The sequence below is a fragment of the Ylistrum balloti genome, unplaced genomic scaffold, assembly GCF_031769215.1.
Source record: "Ylistrum balloti isolate Yb309-2 unplaced genomic scaffold, AGI_CSIRO_Ybal_v1 Utg370262, whole genome shotgun sequence".
Classification (NCBI taxonomy): Eukaryota; Metazoa; Mollusca; class Bivalvia; order Pectinida; family Pectinidae; genus Ylistrum; species Ylistrum balloti.
This window is the reverse complement of record NW_026782206.1, coordinates 51361-71953: the sequence shown is the minus strand read 5'-3', so window position 1 is coordinate 71953 and position 20593 is coordinate 51361. Positions and strand designations below refer to the sequence as shown.

The 20593-nt window shown below is 33.8% G+C and overlaps 1 protein-coding gene across 1 annotated transcript in view; it reads left to right on the top strand.

Moving 5' to 3' along the window:
* The window catches only part of LOC132552617 (cilia- and flagella-associated protein 46-like), a 58448-nt gene extending 39672 nt beyond the window's left edge, over nucleotides 1–18776 (top strand). The window contains exons 40-70 of the mRNA XM_060216805.1: nucleotides 512–610; nucleotides 944–1106; nucleotides 1363–1461; nucleotides 1564–1617; nucleotides 1834–1941; nucleotides 2195–2293; nucleotides 2456–2562; nucleotides 3253–3343; nucleotides 3504–3653; nucleotides 3994–4074; nucleotides 4400–4546; nucleotides 5006–5076; nucleotides 5320–5398; nucleotides 5663–5749; nucleotides 6018–6137; nucleotides 6468–6557; nucleotides 6705–6794; nucleotides 7181–7363; nucleotides 7893–7990; nucleotides 8723–8811; nucleotides 9664–9854; nucleotides 10300–10421; nucleotides 10708–10928; nucleotides 14567–14599; nucleotides 15291–15385; nucleotides 15599–15659; nucleotides 16099–16134; nucleotides 16639–16854; nucleotides 17296–17377; nucleotides 17588–17724; nucleotides 18334–18776. Of these exons, the coding sequence (XP_060072788.1) occupies nucleotides 512–610; nucleotides 944–1106; nucleotides 1363–1461; nucleotides 1564–1617; nucleotides 1834–1941; nucleotides 2195–2293; nucleotides 2456–2562; nucleotides 3253–3343; nucleotides 3504–3653; nucleotides 3994–4074; nucleotides 4400–4546; nucleotides 5006–5076; nucleotides 5320–5398; nucleotides 5663–5749; nucleotides 6018–6137; nucleotides 6468–6557; nucleotides 6705–6794; nucleotides 7181–7363; nucleotides 7893–7990; nucleotides 8723–8811; nucleotides 9664–9854; nucleotides 10300–10421; nucleotides 10708–10928; nucleotides 14567–14599; nucleotides 15291–15385; nucleotides 15599–15659; nucleotides 16099–16134; nucleotides 16639–16854; nucleotides 17296–17377; nucleotides 17588–17724; nucleotides 18334–18587 (3553 nt within the window). The 3' untranslated portion in view covers nucleotides 18588–18776. The remainder of the gene's footprint in view (nucleotides 1–511; nucleotides 611–943; nucleotides 1107–1362; nucleotides 1462–1563; nucleotides 1618–1833; nucleotides 1942–2194; nucleotides 2294–2455; nucleotides 2563–3252; nucleotides 3344–3503; nucleotides 3654–3993; nucleotides 4075–4399; nucleotides 4547–5005; nucleotides 5077–5319; nucleotides 5399–5662; nucleotides 5750–6017; nucleotides 6138–6467; nucleotides 6558–6704; nucleotides 6795–7180; nucleotides 7364–7892; nucleotides 7991–8722; nucleotides 8812–9663; nucleotides 9855–10299; nucleotides 10422–10707; nucleotides 10929–14566; nucleotides 14600–15290; nucleotides 15386–15598; nucleotides 15660–16098; nucleotides 16135–16638; nucleotides 16855–17295; nucleotides 17378–17587; nucleotides 17725–18333) is intronic.
* The last annotated feature ends 1817 nt before the right edge of the window (nucleotides 18777–20593 follow it).

The window sequence follows — 20593 nt, the reverse complement described above, 5'->3', positions numbered from 1 at the left end:
ACTAGATATCTCATGTAACCCTAACAGATTTGGTAAATATTCTCACCACATCATCACACCATCAAGATCTATGCATAGTTAAATTTTAATGGTTACTGGTCAATGTTAAAGGTCAAAAGGTGACCTTTGACCATTTCAGAAATAAAAAACTTGTCTACATGGTTGGATTTGGGAATTGTGAGCACCTCACCTTTTTTAATCCTGGATAGAAGATACATTTTGGGAAGGTGATAGAAGATACATTTTTGGAAGGTGATAGAAGATACATTTTGGGAAGGTGATAGAAGATACATTTGGGAAGGTAATGTCAATATAGGACAACATACTTGTGGTTGTTAATGCTAGCAACATCACAGCTAAATTTATTGGTATTCCAGAAACAACAGATCTTTGTTGTACCGGTTGTGTCTAAGTCTTTGTTTTATTATCTGTCATATTCATTTCAGCTGTTAATGGATGAAGTAAAGTCATCAGTGTGCTAATTCTCCATCTTATGTTAAACATGTTACAGAGCTGCTGAGGTCTGTTTGGAGTTAAATTTGAAGAATGGTATTATGTTCCATGAGAGGTTGGCTGGACCACTCACTATCAGTGAGGATGACCAGTCTCTGTAAGTACAACCATGCTCCATTGTTATGCTATTGTTCAGAGTATTTCCCTGGCCATCACTGCTTTTCAAAAAAGACACATTTGATAAATGATTGATTAAAAAAAAATGTTTAAATCAATTTACATTTTGAAGTCAAAATCTCTTACTACTAATTAAGCAATATTTTCATCACAGATTGCCTCTAGAGACTAACAGTTCTTTTCATGCTTTAAAGTGAATTAAAATGAACTACCTGTAATGTATTTTTCAATATCTCACACCTGAGGACCCTTGAGGAAACTGCAGTAAGGAATGAAAAATATGAATGATATAAATGTGACTATCTCTTCCTAGATGCCGTGATGAGATTGCCATATGGAAGGAGAGACAGATCCAAGTGGCAAAGGAGGAGATGCGAGTGAAGGAGTCGCTGGCAAATCTGGCAGCAGAGAGTACACAAAGTCAGACGAGGAAGTCAGTCACATCACATCTGGGACAATCCTCCATAGACACCAAGGTTTGCTTGCTATGGACTTTTTGATACAAGATACTGGATTGATGATTAGTGTTTAAAGTAATGTAAACTTTTAGCCATTTTTCTTCTTTAAAACAACAGAGGACACAACAATACATGTTAATATTTAAAGTCATCAAATTGTTCAAAATGTCTTTTTACATTGATGTTTAAACATGTTTTTCCTTGATATCAAGGTAAATATTTTTAATAAAGACAAGGTTAAATGAGACTGCAATCATGACATTTCCTTCAACAGAGTGATGAACAACCTCTCACATCTCACCTGGGTAAAGTGCTGAGTGCTGTTACATTCCGTGATGTGTGGGCTGATATGGCACAGCTTCTTATCAATCAGGTCAGTACAAGTCACTAACAGGTCATTGTGAACAAGATACTTCAGTATTAATGATCTTTTAAAGTTTATCTTACATTCATTTCATTGATTGTATTTTTACAGTGTGGTTACCAAGCAGCCAGACAGTACCTGGATGAGGCTCACAAAGCAGCTGTGGTAAGTCTATTAACATTTACAAAACTATCTTCATCATTTAAATCTTGTAAAGGAGGTTAGGACAGTAATGAAGAATAAAATTATCTCAAGATACACTTTACCATGCAATGTATATCATGGGTTGATGTAATTTGATGTGCAGTTCTGATAGTTTAATTTGCCTGTCATCAGGTTGAAAAGATTATTGTATGACAGATAGATATCCTTACTCTGCAGGCTTTTGATGACCATCAGCTTGAGGCCCGGATCCTGTTCCTGTTTGGAAGGCTAGCTCTTGCTGAGGCCCAGTATGGCCAGGCCTTTAACTTCTGCCGTGAGGCACAGGTGGGATGCTAAATTGTTTTTTTTATAACTTCACCCTGATGATCATTCTTTACAAAGTAATAAAGAATCTTAAAATTGATATCATGTTGCATTCATCTGGAAGAAGATTTTTATGGAATAATTGTATTAATTGTTGATGAAACAGGTTTCTATCCTTTTGCAGCAACACATTACAAAAAATATCCCAGTATCCTTGAAAAGACATAATTTTGTTTTTCATTTTCTTATATTGATGAAAATATTACCACTACAGAATAAATACCAAGGAGATGAGATGTTTTGGTATGACACAACTATGCTGATGGTGGATGCTACACTGAAGGATTATGAAAACAGGAACTCTAAGAGGATTGTAAGTATCTGTAGTGAAATGTAGTCTATTTGATAGCAACTGCTACATGCTTAAAGGTTAAGATAGAATTAACACTTCCATATCATTTTGATTTTCTATGATGAAAATAACTTAAATTTGTTGCTGTCTTCAGGTTATTTATTTTGAAATTCTTATCTTCAGGCTCGGGGTATTCTGGTGCACGCCTTAAATGAATTTATGAGAATTGCTGATGAGCGTCCTAATAGAGTCAGTGTCACTCAGTTCATCATTGCTAAAATGGAAGCACGGTAGGTGAATCTGAGAACTCACTTTAGCTGTTATCATTTAAATGAATGGTATTTGTGTTTTTTGGCAGGATTGGTAGCTAATTCAGAGATTATATAATACAAGACTTTAGTAAACAACCAGCCTACACGTTATTCATTCATATGAGTAATACTACACTGAAACTTACACAAGAAAAACAACAGTTATCTTATACAGAAATAGGATGGCCATGGGTTGCCATTTAGAATTTCCAGAATATGTTTTTATGTCCCATATTTCAGAGTCAGAATAAAATAATTGTAGTAGTTTTTCTTTTCAATGATGTATGATTCTGTTATGCAATATTTGCCTGATTTTCTTGAACATTTTCATTTAGCTGACATGAAAACGAGTTTGTTATATTTTACCTGACATGAAAATTTGTTTGTTATATTTACCTGACATGGAAATGAAAATATGTCTGTTATATTTACCTGACATGGAAATGAAAATAAGTCTGTTATATTTACCTGACATGGAAATGAAAATAAGTCTGTTATATTTACCTGACATGGAAATGAAAATAAGTCTGTTATATTTTATCCGACATGAAAAGTAATTTTCACAAGTAGATCAATTAACTTGTTCTGTTGAATAGTCCAGTTAATCTTGCATTTTTATAAATCAATAAGCACTGTGAGATCATAAGCTTCATTGAATTTTTTTGACAGATTGGCATTTGTTCAGAGCAAGCTTATCTTTGAAGAAGACATGGATATGAATGAGCCTAAAGTGTTGAAGAGACTTCTGGATATCTGTGAGGTAAGCATCAAGTGTGTTATATGTAAAGCTTGTTATGAACATCAGTTTCAGAGTTTTCTGCCAAGGATTAAACAAAAAACCAATTGAAATGTATTCCATTTGAACCTGTATTAATGTAAGCAGAGGTTTGTCAATGTTTTACCTGTATATTTTTGCACAGAAATATGAGAATGCCTGCGACAAGCTGACAAAACTAGGCTACAAACGAGAAGTCCTACCCATAATGAAGGACCATGCTGATATCCTCATCAAGATGGCAAAGAAATCTATCCATTCAGAAAAAGAAGTCCTCCATACTTATTATCTCCAGGTATAAACTTTCAATGTTTTCATTTTTCTCCCTGAGTGATGGAAATATTTCACAAAAGTTTTGTCTGGATTGATTCATCAGTAGTTTGAGATATATATGTATGTTATGTCATATTTTCACCAAATTCCTAACTAATATCTGGTTTTGCATGAAAGGTCAATGTTTATAGACACTTTAATAGAAAATAAAATTTGTACATTGATTTTTAGGCACATAAATGTACAAAATTTGTACAATAATTTTATTGTGTCAGATAAAACTTGCATTTATTACCTACAATAGTACAAGTTATTATGCTAATAACTAAGCAATGTTAGTTATGATTGTCTCTGGTTTATAGTCTATGGGTGTGCTACGGGATGCTGTGGCAATAGCAGAGGAGGTTTACAGAGATGTCCAGACCCTCGCTTCTCTACAGGAGGTAGGTTCAAAAACTAAATTTCAGAGATGTACATGGAAGTCAGCATGCTCTCATCTCTTTAGAGGAGATTGTTTCAGAAACAACATTTCAGTGGAGAAAGTACTTGCACATCTTAACTCTCTACAGAGGGTACAAACAACAAATATTTTGCTGTCAGTATTACAAGGCTCAAAAATAAGCAAAACTCATGTAGTTGGTCTAAACAAAACAAAAGCACTTCCAAACAACACATTACTTAACATTTGGGATAACGACAACAGTAACATAACCAATATTATCTTTAGAGCTAGTATAATGAATTGCATTGTACTTTAAATTTATTTAGTTGCGGAACTTGAGCCTGCCCATCCAGAGGGAGTTAGCTGATATCAAAGTGCATTGTGGGTCTGTGATGTTGGCGATATTCCAGGAACATGCGAAGGAGGCAAGAGAGACTCAGTTAGAGGATATCAGGAAGGGTGCAGTTGTCAAGGTAACCTGGGCTTTTTATGCTTTTTAAAAAATGTTATTGGAACAGTCCAAGGAAATGTCAGATGGTTTGTCACAGAACATTTTTCTTCAAATGGAGAAACGAAAAATAATTAAGTCGTTTTTTTGGCATCATGTATGTGCTCAGATTTATCTAACAAATGGACTCTAGAATGAAAAATAATGAGTAGCTTGGTTTTGGGTGGTTTGAGTAAGGACTACATCATATACTTTACATTTCAAACAATCAGAAGTCTCCTCTTAGATGTGGATATTGTTTGATATAGCAACTTATAGATGTTGGTATTATTTAACAATCAAAGGATTTTTTATTTTGTTAGACCTTATAACTACCTTCAATCCCTTACACTCAATTCTATAACTGATGTAAAGTCATATCTGGTTTGTTAGTATTGTCACATTGAATACTTTTACAAACTGATGATGTTTTTTGTGTTGATAGATGGTTGAAGATTTTATCAGAGAGACCCCCACCTACACACACATGGAAAAGGAATGGGTTGATACCACGAGGTAAAAAGGCTTTTGTTTTCATGTTGAATTTCATTTTACCAATTTTAATTTGAAATGAACATGTGATTGTTAGTGACAATTTTATAAATAAGTGGATAAAACCTACTGTCTGAAATATTTCAGATAAATGTAAACATATATACTTCAACTCACCAAAAGATAGGAACTTGACATGTAAAATCCCTTTTGCAAAGTCTTGGTCATGTGATCAATTATTTTCTTGTCTTTATTTTCCGTTTACAGAACAGTTATCGAAGATGCCATGCTGAAGTTTGTGGATGCTCACAATATGGCTGCTGGAATCCCTAAGCTGAGGACTAAGGTAAGTATGGTCCACAACATTTCTGAGATATGACTGTAATGAGTAGATGAATTTGTTGTTTTATAATACATGACTTTTTACCTAAATATACGTGTTCAGTACATACAGTTTCATAAATACGTTATTAATTTCACTTTCAAGGACAATTGATTCTGAGGAGTCCGTACATGGTATATGAAACTCTGAAGTAGAAATAAGACCCAGAATGCTTGATTAGGGGGCTCCTGAAGAATTTGCATTCATAGATGATTGTTTTGATTGTAGGCATTGTGTGGAATAGGGCAGAGTCTGAAGGCATTCTCTGTGTTTTCCTGTCCAAACTCTGGCACACAGTGGTCAGTGTATGAGGAGGTAAGCCCAGTTATCATAAGGATAGCTTTACTTCACTAGCTAAAGATATTTGTTCAACACTTAGATAAAAAAATCCTTGTTTCTCGTGTTTTAAAGATTTTCATGTACTTTGATTCAGCATGTGAATGTATGAAGATTTTTTGTTCCTTTTTGGCTTTGTAGGGTTTAATATGCTATTATACATTACAGATTCATTGCTGATAGCACTGGTAGACTGAAAGACATTTTGTTACCATTATCATATGTACTATTGACACATTCCTTGTAGGAAATTTCGAAGCTGGAGAGCTCGTCTGGAGAAGGAGAGGAAGATGAAGGGGAGAAACCTGAGTTAGACGAGACATCCAAACTGTTTGTACGCTACTCCGTACAAATGAAAGAGACCAAGGTAACACTGCTCTTAACTATATCTTTTATGATGTCATATTGACTACATGACAGGCAACTTCATCCACCATATGGTTACATTAGAGAAATTGTATTGTTTTAATATGATTTTGTTTAGAAATAACTATTTTCATATGTGCTTTTACATTTTAAAATTGTACAAAAGACACAAGTAAAGAGCACATTTCAATACCAATTTAGATAAGATACAGTAGATCCAAACAATGAATTTAACATTAGGACTCTCTCTGTGAAGGGCCTAAAGGTTAAACCTAGGAGGCGAATAAAAGACCACATTCTAATTCAATATTGTATGATTACATGTTGACAGGCTGCAGAGGACGTGAGTAGACACTACCTGCTACAAGCCACTGAGTGTTTGGTCCAGGCTCTCAATTTGGCACTTAACAAACACTACAATGTGAGTAGCCTCCATTTTTTTTTTCTTTTCATTTTTCACTTGAAGTTTAAAGGTTTAGATATGTTAAACCACAGTAATTGGCATTTGACAATGATCTTTGACCACATATCTGGCTTGACATTGGAATTGTTTTTCTTTTGTAACCAGGATTTAGCTGCCACTATATCTCTGGAACTTGTGGAATGTTGTGGACAGTATGATCCTCAAGCATGTTCTATGTTCCTGGCCTTATATCAGGTAAGTGATCTCAAACAGAAACTCAACTGGAAATAAACAATAATTAATTGAACAATTAATAGATAAATCTGACAATAACTATACAGGAGTTAACTCCCTTAGATCATCAAAATAAGGAATTCATATATCATTAAAGTAATGATTGGTCTTAATTAAACTTTATTATGTAACAATGTTTGTGTGTCTCTGGTCAGGACTAAAGTACCATTTATTAGTGTTTGTGTGTCTCTGGTCATTCTTTATTGTGCCTACACAGTAAGAATGTTTGTGTGTCTTTGGTTGAAATTCAAATATTTCTTGTGCCTACACAGTAAGATTGGTTGAAATTCAAATATGTCAGTAAATTTGGCCTGCTGGTGTTAAATGAGCATCAATGTTGTTTACAGAGTTGCTGTACGTCTCTTAAACTTGAAACACTCCTGAACAAGGCCCAGGTCGACCCCATGACCTCTCGTCTTGCCGCACTGCTCCATCAGCGGTCAGACATTTTGGAAAATGACATCAGCACAAACATGTCCAGCGGCAGCCTGATGACCTCTGTCCAGACATCGCTTGAGCAGAACTGGCAGGTGAGTAATAAGAATAATTCCTGTTTTAGTAAGTACTTCATAATAAAGCATGGATTTGGTCAATGTTGAAATATACAAATACATCATGTATATGTCTGGTGAAATATTGAATAAATTGTATTTTTTCTTGTATATACATAAATGTTTCTGGTTTAAAGTACAATACAGTAAGCATGTTATGCCCTGCTCCATGAACAGTGCATCATCACATCATATTAATGAATGAGTGAAAATGGGTGCAATCATTAGCTGGGGAAAAAGTTTGATAAATTAACTCGAATTTCAAAGTAAACACATACATTCTCATTATTTTGTTGATGTACAAGAAAGGCATAAAAACATATCTAGGTATAGTAACCATTAAAATTAAGTAAGATATTTTAACATCAAAATGAAGTAACTTTTTCTAATATGATAAATATCATTGATACAACAGAAAACCTTAGACTTTAAAATAAGTCATTGTCTCAGTATCTCCAGCCTTCAGATACATATATATTAAAGCATTGAGATTTTGTTTTCTGTCTAGGCCTGGAAGAGACTTGAGGTGATGCCCACCCATCTGGATCTGATAAAGGAGTTCCCAGCCAACTTCAACTTTATCATCCTTCAGCATTCTCCAGACAAGTATGTAGGATACACGCTGCAGCCATACAAGTCATCAAACATTTCCTTTTAATGAACAATGATTTAATTCAAAAGTCTATAAGACAGTACATATATCAATGTACATCTAAGAAATACAGAGTATTTTTTTAATAAGTAACTATGGTAATATATGTATATTTGATAGCATCTGTTTTTCCACGTGGTATACTTACAATAGATTAAATTCACTACAAACTTGTGATTCTAGTAACTTATCTAGAGACTTAATCCTCCATCAGCTGTGGGCTTTTTTCTGGAATTTGAAAGATCTTTCTAGACTAATTTCCTCTTTGTATCCAAATTTTTTTTATGGGAAAATGACCATTCAAAATGACAAGTAGGTGGTACTTCATTACACTTCAAACCCCCAGACATTCTTGTTATCAGTTAACTGCTAAGACCTAAGGACAGATGATAAAGATATTTAAAGAGTTATCAGATTTTCAGAAGATGCTGGTTTAAAAAGATATTTCAGGATATAGCTTCTGATTTTCATCAACTGACTTGTTTAGTACCTGTATTTACATTTCCTTTGCCTCAGGCAAGTGTTTGGAAACTGGAAACTTGATGTTTACAGCCAATTGTGTTGATTCATTGAAAATTCAAGGCCATTTTTCATTGAATAATTCTGAAGTAGTGAATTAAGGATGAGTGAAATGATAATTATTAGAAGAGGTTCACCTTTTCACAGAATGTCATTTTTTCCCCTAGAAACTTCCTGTATGGTGCAATTTTAGACAAGCCAAAGAATGCTCCTGTGGCTGGAGGAGGCAAGAATCCAAAGACAACTGCTCCACAAGGTCAGAATAATTAGAGGGTTTGGAATGATACATATATCCAGTATTCTAAAATAATGGTTACATAACACATTTTATATTGGATAATTTCATGATCAAATCCCCAATATACTCATGAATTCTGTCACTTACCCAAAGATGGCAGAATGAAAGTGGAGAGGGGAATGATGATAATCATTTTGACATGTTCCAATTGGCTTTTCTTCACTTCAGGTGAGATTGTCTGTAATGTCAGAATGTTGATAAAGATGATGACTGTTACAGTAGGTGATATTCGAACTCCAGGGATCATCTTCAGTTATAATATCACAACTAAATAAATTCATGTCACCTGGTACTTTTTTCTACCTTTACTGTATAATGCACAATTATACATAAATCCCAATCTCCATTTGAAAGAAACATACTGACAACTTCAGACAAGTTTTCTGTCACATGTCAAAGCCTCTCCATGATGTCCCCTGTTATATTGATCCACTGAGAGACATGACAAAATTCAAATATGAATACCAGGAATCAATATAAACAACAATTTAGACAGATAATCAGTGCACAGAAACTTTTTAAGCCTTTGTCTATGTCTCGACCTGCATCCTGACCCGAATCTACTGACAACTTGACTGGAAAGTGGGTGGAGCTTCTTTCTCATCAATAGTTGAAAGGGGTGTTTTGACTGGCTAAGAATATGTGATGAACTGTTTTGAACAAAATTAGTTAAATTGAAATACCTCTACATAAAACCCCTAACAAATTTGAGATGTCTAGATAAGTAATGCTATAGAAGACAACTGAAGTCAGTTTACATACATCATTTTTACTTGATCAATTAATTAAATGATCTTTTTTGAATAACAGCATCCAGCAGGGCCAAGGTGTTTGGTATCCAGGTGAACCCTGACATGCTAGAATCCCTGCTTACAAAGTTTGCAGACCATCGCCAGGCCATACAAGCATTGCTTCTGAAGCAAGAATATGCCCGTGCCCAGGCTATGATGAGACAGAAGATGTTGGAGAACCTCGATGAGAGTCTCAAACAAAAGACACAGGTCTGTTTAACATTCAGCCTTAATAAACAATCATGTAGATTTATTATGTCAGAGAACATGATATGAGTTACATAATTTGGTTGACACTCGGAGAAGATTTGTAGATAAGATAACCAGCTTTTTTCTATGTAGACATAAAGATAACATGTTTGATATTCATTAAGAGGATATTAAAAGACAAGTTTCTCTGTCCATGAAGAAGAAAAATGACAATATGTACAGGAGGAGAGATGTGATGCTGTAATCTCCATGATATACCTATAGACACACTGATGGGAACAAATTATTCTTATTTCTTAACAAGATTTAGAAACAGCATGATATCATATTCTTGGTACAGAAGATTTTAGGATGTTTTCTATTTCTCCATGTAGATTAGCTTTATGAATACCTGTATACCTGACCATGTAGATATGCCATTATAGTTAGACTGATGATGTTTCAGACCCTTCATCTAGATGAAGATGCTGAGGAGGAGGCCATGTTGTTAGAGGAGTTTGACCAGCTTATCAAGGACATGGAGTCCTACCTTCAGCCCATCACAACATTTCTACAGGGCATGCTCAAGTAAGGTTATCAAAATATAAAAAAACAGATAATAAAATCTAGAGTTTTTCTGGTTGTCTTTAGTTTCAGATGAACAATTTTTGTCTTGTGTAAACTCAATCGACTACATGGTATAAAAATGTCCCAAAGTGACAATGTATTGTTATAACTGCTTATCTCAATTGAGGTCATTTTTATGATAATATTAATTCATTTGAATTTTCTTTCAAACAACAAAAAACAAAAATCTGAAAATGAAAATAAAGCATGTTTTGTTTTTGTTAAGTGATGTAAATTTTCCCTATAGTACCCAAGTGGTGACCCCAGCCAGTGGTAAAGAAGCTAAGAATGCCCCAGTCGAGCCTCCTCCAAGTATTGAGTGCGCTATCCTCCTGGTCGACAACTATCTCATGCAACTCCCTCTTGAGGCCCTTGAGTTCCTACAGGTGGAGAATGTTGCATCCCTGTCACGTGATTTTTCACTACAGCTTTTCTATCACAGATTCTTCAAGGAAGAGGTACCAACAGGTATGTTTTCTGTTCTGTCTCTGCCACACTACGACAGCAAAACAACCTTGTCTTTAGTGTGTATTCCTATGTTTTACAGAGAACTCTTACTTTGGCAGACTTTCATATTTTTTGACTGCAGCTGTTGCCATCAGATTGGTAGCACGCCATTTAAAGATGTCAGAACCAAACACAATCATCACTTTTTTCCTGTTTTTGTCTTTTGCATAACCTGTCTCCCTTGGCATTATAGTTAATAGTTAGTTATGCAAAATGCATAAGCTATGAAAAAGGTAAACAAAATATTCATGCAATGCTGAATTTTTCAATACAGGCAAGCCTAAAGGTAAGCCGAGCTCACCTAGTCTAGCTGTTATGGGTTAGTCTTGTATATCTTTACCTTTTTATCTTCAAACCCTAAAAATGACCTTCTTAAGAGCAGTTTACATACTTTGGTACATGGCTTATATCTTCCAACAACCATGAGGTATTCCTTCCTACCCATTTTGTTAAAATATTTATTAATGAATATAAATTATTTCATTGTTGACTTATCTCTCTGAAAACTGGCAAATTTTATCTACAAAATAATCATTGATTCTGTTTTCTGTTAAAGGATATGCTCATTTAAATAAATCCAATTTCAATGATTTGATTTTGATAAAATAGAAAAAAATCTGAAAGGAGTCACCATATTAAAGGGTTTGTGATGACAGTGATCCATTCAAACTGGTCTTTATCTCTGCAAGAGTAGCACTAACTCATGTATAGTTAAGTACTTCTCTCAATTAAGTCCATGTCTGACAATTTGTTTCATATTTTCTAATTGCTAGTGTAAGTTAGAACTTATGTTATCAACAATACATCTAAGTACACTTACATAAAAACTGTTAAGTAGTTGAGCAAGAAGAGGATTGTCATTGGCTTGAATAGAAGGATGCATTCAGTGTATTTATCTTTATTGGCATTGTTATCAATTTTATGATTTCATTTATCATAATGTCCAGCTGTACTAAATATGGATTGTTTGAGATTTAGTGCTAGATCAACCACCCTGCTCTTGATTATCATTGAAAAATAAAAATCTACTTTCAATTCAAAAATACATATCAGTGGCTGCAAACCCCATCTTTTTTCTTCTCCCATAATTTTGGTGTAATGCACTATATTTTCTTTATTTCGGTGTTTGTATACAAACCTTTGTTAGTTTTAGTCTTAAACTTTATTTCTTTTTTTCTTTGTATGCATATAAATTTTATGAATTATTAATTATTCATTGGCTGGGTACTTTCACTAATTAAAGATTTCTCTAATTTCTGAAAATGTTCCCAATTTTTATGAAATTGATGATGTCTGTTGCCTGGACAATTTGTTACTAATGTTGGTTTTCTGTTATCTCTTTCTACAGAAGATGGTAGGTATTGCATGTGAGGGTTAATGAACGATGTAGTGTTAATGACATGTATTAGATCTGTGTACTAGCCAACATATCAACTGCTTCATATTCTTGTACATTCATGTTAATTGTCCTATACCAAAAATTCAAATACCCCTATATAAACATTTACTTTTGGTTTTTTTTTTATATCATATAATCAATCGTCTTGATTAGGCAGACTTTATAATTGTACCATTATGATTTACACTCTTTACATAAATGTACTTTGTATGAAGAGGTAGTTAGCTGAAAAGTTTAAAAAAAAAAAAAAGAAAAATAGAAGACTTTTGAGTTTTGAAAGGTTATTTTACAATAAGAGTTAACAAGTTATGTAAGTAATAGCATATCTGGTGAATCCGTCTATATTGACGAGATAGCATATTGAAGTATGATATAATGATAATTATTATTGTGCCACGTATCAGAAATTTAATACTTTCATTCATAGTCCCATCTCTGTATTGAATATTTCAAAAATATTAAAATCATTCAAATAATTAATATTTATAATATTCTAACTAAAGATGTCATAACCTGACAAATGATGTTTGGTGAAGTTGTGTGTTATAAGGTATAAGTTTGTGTTTATGTCATAGCCACAGGAGAAGGTAATTTGTGTGAGACCAGGGCACCCACAGTGTTTGTGTGACTGGCAAGACTTAGGGGATGGAAGTAGTGGTCTGGTTTTAATTGTTTGTTGGTAGAATGATGAAGATTGTTTTTCCAGTGTGTACATTTTTTTATCAAAATATAAAAAGAACAATGAATTTTAGTTTTTTGTTAAAGTAATTCAAATGTTCTTTCAAACATAAATCAATTTTTAATGTGATGTTTAAATGATTTTAATATTGATGCAACTGTATCCTCATTGTTTAAAAAGTCCCAAATTTCTTCTGTGGTCATATGTACAAAGTTTATTGAGATCTTGAAGTCCACCAATTTCCTTTTTCATATTTCAAGCCCAAACCCCTCCCTACAAATTGTCCGTCTTTGGTTGTAAATGATTTTACAATTTCGTATGATCTTTTTTTTTTCTGTACACATTTTTCTCTGTTGTGACCTTGAGTTAGAATATAGTTGTATTTTTGTGTGGTGAGTGGGTGATGGTTGTTGACTGAATAAGTAAAGTAACAGTAATGGTTTGTTGTTTGTTCAGATTGCATTGAAAAGTTTAACAATTTGAAATAGGATAGGAAACAGTGTTGTAAAATAAACCAGACATACAACTAAAGATATGAAATTAATATCTGACTGCTAATTCTTAAAATGTTGGTGTTTCTTAATATATATTTATATAGCTATATATGAATATCAGTTATCAATCCTACAACAGCTATTAGATAATGAAAAACTTAAGTTATCTCACACAAAATATTTAATGACATTGTGGCTAATATCATAGTATAACTTTATCAATTATTGTTTCCATTGCATTAACTAAGTTTATCTTTATTCTGTTTCAAATGATTTTCATATGGATGATTAAGGTAAAATGCTAGATATGTGTTTCATTTCATCGAATCACATTTATCTCATAGCATCATTAAGTGATAAATAATCTTGAATGTATGAAGTTAAATTGGGCCAACAAGGTACTAGTTTTTCAGATATTAGTGGAATTTCTGCTAGATCCTAGATACAGTATAGACTGGGCATAGTATTTGTTTGAAGTAGTTTCCATCTTTTCTCTGGAGTGGAAATCTAGTCAGGTTTCTGCTTTTGCTTGAATTAAAACAGTTCTGAAGATCGTTTGCTTGTTTCACCATGCTCGCTTGGAAAGATGAAAAATCAAATAAATTTTTATCCCACAATTGGAAAACTTATTTTATTCCTGAAAAAGCAATGAAGTAGGTAAACAAGATGTAAAATCATTTTTAAAATGAGTACCTTTTTACTGAAATATTAGATCTCCCTAAAACTGATAATACCCTGAAACTATTGTCCTGGAAAAACCAGATTCCCACAATACTGATATGGTCCTGGAAAGAAGTTTCCCACAGTACTGATGTTTTCCTGGAAACACCAGTTTCCCAAACTACTGATGATACACCTATATCTAGTGTCCTGGAAATGCCGGTACCAAATTTCCTATAGAAATAATAAAACCCATGAATCTGTTGTCTTGGAAATGTGAGAATTCCTCTGTATTAATGATACTATTGTATCTGTTGTCCTGGAAACACTGTTTGTTACACTTATATGATGTGTGACTTTGTTGTAGGGGATCATGTTAAATTTGCTGCAGACTCAGCCAGTAAGACAGTTTTGAGGAGTTACTCCTGTTAACATTGATTTTATATTTTTTGTTCATTGTTAAGTCCCATCCACAATCTTCTTTAACTGTTTAGTTGACCAGTTTGGCAAGGAGTTCTGAATTACAAAAACGATAACCACTGATTTTGTGAGAAGTGTTTCCACAGAAATTTACAGTCTAGAATCATGTTGAAAAACTTTTAACTATTCACCATAACCTGCTCTCTGTTAGTTTGTTAAATCACACTAGTTTTGTAAATTTCGTTCACACTTCATGTTAACAACTTCAATATAGAAAATAGTAAATTTTGATTTTTAATTAATTAATCCTCTCAACAAAATCAGTTGCTCTTGTTAATTCTAAAAACTTTGTGATTTAAATTTCATGTGTTTATATTTTTACCATCAGTAATTACTCATAGAGGATGAAAAAGTGGAAATTATAAGACACAGAACAAAATTTAAGAATTAGAATCATAAATGAATAGTTGATATTGATTTAACTGATATATGAATTGATTATATAAGTAAGTATATTTGTGTCAGGTATTTCTTTTTTACAAGTATAAATTATTGTGTATTTCACTATATTCCAGTATTATCATATGCTTCTGGTATTCCATGTTTTAATTAGTTTTAGTTTAAAATTAAATATTAAATGTTTTCTGTTACTGTACCATTTGTTTTCACAGAGGATGTAAACAAGAAGAAACCAAAGGGTCAGGTGGACAACCCAATGTCAAGAATCCCTGGCCTCAGGGATGCCAGCAAAAAAATGGCCAAGATTGTAAGTCATATACAAAAGATGGTCAAAATTATTCATATGAGATACAGTTCACATAATTTTGTAGATACAAGCTGCATCTTGAATTTGAATGAGAAATCACAGTCTACAACAATATGAACATAAGTATTATCTACTGAAAATTGAAGAGTTCCACTAATACCAAAAGAATAAAGAGTCTTTAATGATGAGCAACTTTTTTTATGCATATTGTAGGTTCCACTTACCAGAGAGATAGCACCATGGCAACATGCTGTAGACACAATGAACTTCAGATGTATCCTTTCGAAAAGTGCTAGTTATTATTTTGGTAGATCTTCAAAGGTTGTAGTTTTTCATCTGCAAAATCTAATAACCAGTATTAAGATATTATGACATCTGTGCTATCACATTGTGACTTTTGAGGAGAGTTACTAACCTGAAATATAATCTCTTAATCTATGAAATTACACCAGGGGTATTACTTATGGATCAAGAGAGTAAACTATTTGGTTTCCCTCCTTCTTACCCTGGCTGTAACCCCACAAAATATGAAATAATACGGTTGAAATTAATGTCTTCAGAGTCAAAGTTGAACACAAGATCAGGTATGAAATGTGTAAAGTCACCATATTATTCCACAGTGAAATTGAAGACAAGTCATCGATGTATATTAGAATACAGTAGGTTCTACATGTATTACATGCGATATCAATCATGTTCCTTGATTGAACCAGATATTGTGGACACCCACTTGGATTGTGCAGAAACGGGTATGTATTTCCCAAAAATATGAGCCCTGTAGTCCCAAATATTTTATCCATATCCCCTAATCTTGTGACTAGACCCTTGACCTCCTTAACATTGACCCTTGGTCTCTGTGTCATTGACCCTCTGGCCTCTGATTCTGGGACTTTTTCCTCTGTCTTTCTAGTGATACTGCATCACCCTCTTGAAAGTATTTTGTAACCTGTGATTTTGTGACACTGACCTTTTGACCCCCTGAATCTTGTAGCATTGACCCTCGGGCCTTTAATTCTGTGACAATGACCTTTGACTTCTAACTCTGTAATATGAATCCTGTGACTTTAAATCTTGTACATGGACCCTTTTACCCTAGGTCTTGTACATTGACCTCTGACCCTCTTGGTTCATCTGCCTGTTACATTTCTAGTTCTGTATGTACAAGTATTATAACTTGGTCTATAATTGATGATTATGTAACTTTTGATAAGGTGAGGTAAGCTGATCTCATTTTGTGTGATATTTGGTTACAGAAGTGGATAAACCAATAGATGTGATAAACCGTTTGATAGACGAATACGATCAGCAATTCACGCCTCGCTGGCTCGGCATCATGGGAGATGACCACACCCCTAGTGTTGGAGAGTGGGAGATATATCTTACAGAAAACAGCTCTTTCATCTTCTATGGCATGGAGAAGTTCCTAAACTATATACCACCTGCCAAACTTACTGCTCTCAACATACCAGGTTAGTAATCACACAGATTGTCTGTGATGTAACAAAATCTGTTGGCTTCTTCAAGGTTAATAACACTTTTACCGGTATTTTAAATCTTGATTTTTGGTTTCATTTCATAGAATTAAGAAAATGTCGATGTGACTATTTTAGATAAATTCTAAATGTTGTAAAATCAAATCTGTCATATGTGATCTTTGAACGGAGGTAATAAATAAGGTAACATATGACAGGTGGTCTCTTGATACAGGTTCAGTGAAAATAACAAAAACATGCAAATTAAGTTCATGTCCAGTAACTAAAATATTATGATATAGTCAAAACAAGAAATATAAGTTATGTATTATTATTTTCTATATATTATGGTATTGATTCTGCTCAGAATTTATTTAGTAAGGTATAACCTCCACTGTACAACTGTTTAAATCTAATGAGATGAATGTATTGTTGTAGATTGTAGCATACTGTATATCCAGGACTTGGCACAGACTAGTAAGAGCTTCACCAGGCAGTCTAAACTGGACGTTCTTAAGAGGCAAGTCAAATTTTACTATACTTTAATCTTTTTGAAATATGTGTTGCCTAATTAATAAATAAACCCACACCTTCTTCAGAGACAAGCCTTCCCTTGATAATGTCATTCCTTTTGAGGCATCTCTTTCTAATGAAGTAGGTTATTCTTTACCATCTCATATATCAAAACTTGTGTGTATTTCTAAAATGTATGCTTTGTTCATTTCTACAGTGCAAGCATTCTGGCCCTAGAGAAACCTGTGGAGACAGCCATGTTGGTCAGTCTGACTGGAATCAAGTGTCTTATGGCCAATCAATGGCACTGTGCTCTGGCAGAGAATGCAAATAGGTTAAAGACCAACATGAAAGGTAAATCGTAGATTTTTAGTTTTAGTTTAGTTTTCTATGCAGTTCAATCTTGATCTTGAAGTTACAACAAGGGTTTCTTAAGATTAACATTAGTTATATCTCTAGAAGTGTCGGGCAATAAAGATTAAATCTCTCTATTAAGGCTTTCATACACAAAGTGGGGAAAAAGTCAGAAATTAGGAATATTTCAGGCTAATATCTTTGTCGTTGTATAAAAATATTTGGACTTGTGACTTTAATTAACCTTTGATATCCTTGTGATTTAAATTCCCTTTGGCTCAATGGCTAGAATGTCATACTGTAAAATAGAGGTCCTTGCAGAGGCATCACAAAACAATTATTTTTGTTACATAATACGTTTACTCAGTTACAGACTCTCATTTCAACTACATATACGTATAAGTTAACGACTTCAACTACTGATAAGGGTTCTAATATTGCCAGATGGAATGTAAGACATGTAAATATCAGTACACAACAATGTTGAAATCTGATTAATCTTGATAAGAGTGACTTCACTTTTGTCTACACTGTAAACATAGTGAAATCAGTAATGCTAGTATCTATATATGATAACCATTCTGACACTTACATTGTATTATATAACAGATATGTTGGAGGGTGGAAAAACTACAGGGGAGGCTTTGAGATTGTTGTTCACTCCCTACCGACGTCGGAAACCTGAGGAGGACAAACCTACTGAGGAAGCCGAGGAGAAGGAGAGTCACCGAGAAGATGAACGAGACTTTAGTGACCGTGATTTCGGTGCTAAGGAGGAGTTGCCGGAACCTGAGATGTCCTGGTACAACACTGTGTGTTATGGGCTTCCAAACATTGTAGTCACTCAACTCTCCGGCACATAATGTCAACATCAATGAAACTCTTGTCAGTGACTGCTTAGATGAGATCATGGACTGATAACTATTTGGAAAAAAAGCCGTTTGAAGAAACAGCTTAATATCTTATAAACAATGATGTAATAATGTATAAAGTTTTGTATTTGCTTTTCAATGCATGTTAAAGTACTGTGATATTTTACTAACATCGTTGCAGGGTACAGACAATTTAATGCTTTATTTGTCTGTATCAAGATTTACAGCTTTACTTTGTATACATAATTTTGTAAGAGAACTATGATGGGTTCAAAAGCATAGATGATCAGTTATCATAAAAAACTGTCAGCCTACTTAAAATAGAGAAAAAATAATACTTACATGAATTTGCTGATGTATATTAACTCAACATTCCGTCCTAATTGATATTTGAAATATGTGATAAAGCTGTGATATCTTTCCATATTGATGTATTATTTATACCAAATTTATAAAGTCGATGTTCATTTGCTTGTTTCAAATGAGAATATAATAAATTATTTTGTGTTCATCTGATTCTTTCTTCTTTAAAATTTATTGACAATTATACCGAGTTGACTGAGGTGAATTGCTTCAAGTTTGTTCAAATCAATTACCTTGACCGACTTCACAAAGGGTTCAAAGTCTTAAAATTAGCTTTTCTCAGTAACCAAAAGGCCAAATATATTTCATTATGTTTGGCTATAGCAAGCTTGGGAGAAGAGCCTTTGGGTTTGTTCAAATTAATTCTTTTGTCAATTTTTTGTCTTTATAAGCTGCAGAACAGATTAGCTTTCTGGCCCATTTTGTGTTATTGACTATCAACATTTAAAATGGCAACTAGAGAGAGAAATTCAAGAGTAATGCATCTCTGAAGTACTTCTCAAAAATAATGACAAACTTTATCAAAACAAAGATGTCTGCTAATCATTTTGTTATTCCCATCAATCTCGAATTTCAGCAGACAACAATCAATCAAGCTATGTCCCAGTCAATGATATGTATTGTACCAGTCTGATTGATCCAGTTCAAAAGACTGTTTTCTCTATCCATCACTATGTCCCAGTCAATGATATACATTGTACCAGTCTAATTGATCCAGTTCAAAAGACTGTTTTCTCTATTCATCACTATGTCCCAGTCAATGATATACATTGTACCAGTCTGATTGATCCAGTTCAAAAAAGACTGTTTTCTCTATCTGTTGCTATGTCCCAGTCAATGATATACATTGTACCAGTCTGATTGATCCAGTTCAAAAGACTGTTTTCTCTATCCATCACTATGTCCCAGTCAATGATATACATTGTACCAGTCTGATTGATCCAGTTCAAAAGACTGTTTTCTCTATTCATCACTATGTCCCAGTCAATGATATACATTGTACCAGTCTGATTGATCAAGATCCATGACTATTATGTGTATGCATCCTATCTGTGAACCAACATCACCCTTCCTTAATGACAGATGAGTGAAAGTAGATGTTGGGGCCTGTTTACACCAACCCTCCATTACTACCGGAGGAAGTCTATCAAGGAGGAGGTAATGGTGGCCACAGGAAAACTGGAGATATAGTACATACAATCTAGGGAACATATTCAAGTGACAGCATTGGACTAATGACAACTGCCTTGCCAGACCTGTGGGGACTTCTCAAGTTATACTGCATCTGAGTCCATTCCAGTGTCCTGATCCCACTCTTTGATGTTTCATCACAGAATGGGCAGGATCTATGACCCATAGAGGCAGGGTGTGCTTACCATGAAGAGACATGGACACAAAGCATATAATTTGTAACCATCCAACCAAACTAGTGACAAGTATAGCATTTAATAAACAGCGTTGAAAATCTTTGGACAAATTCATCTTTGACCAAACAAGAGGAGGACTAAAACGAATTCATGAAATAGACATATAAATCAAATCTGTAGTACATATGGGCAACAAGAGATGATCTATTTAATGAAATAAACATCCCAAGTGTGGAAACTTTTATCTGAATTTTGTTGCTGAGATGA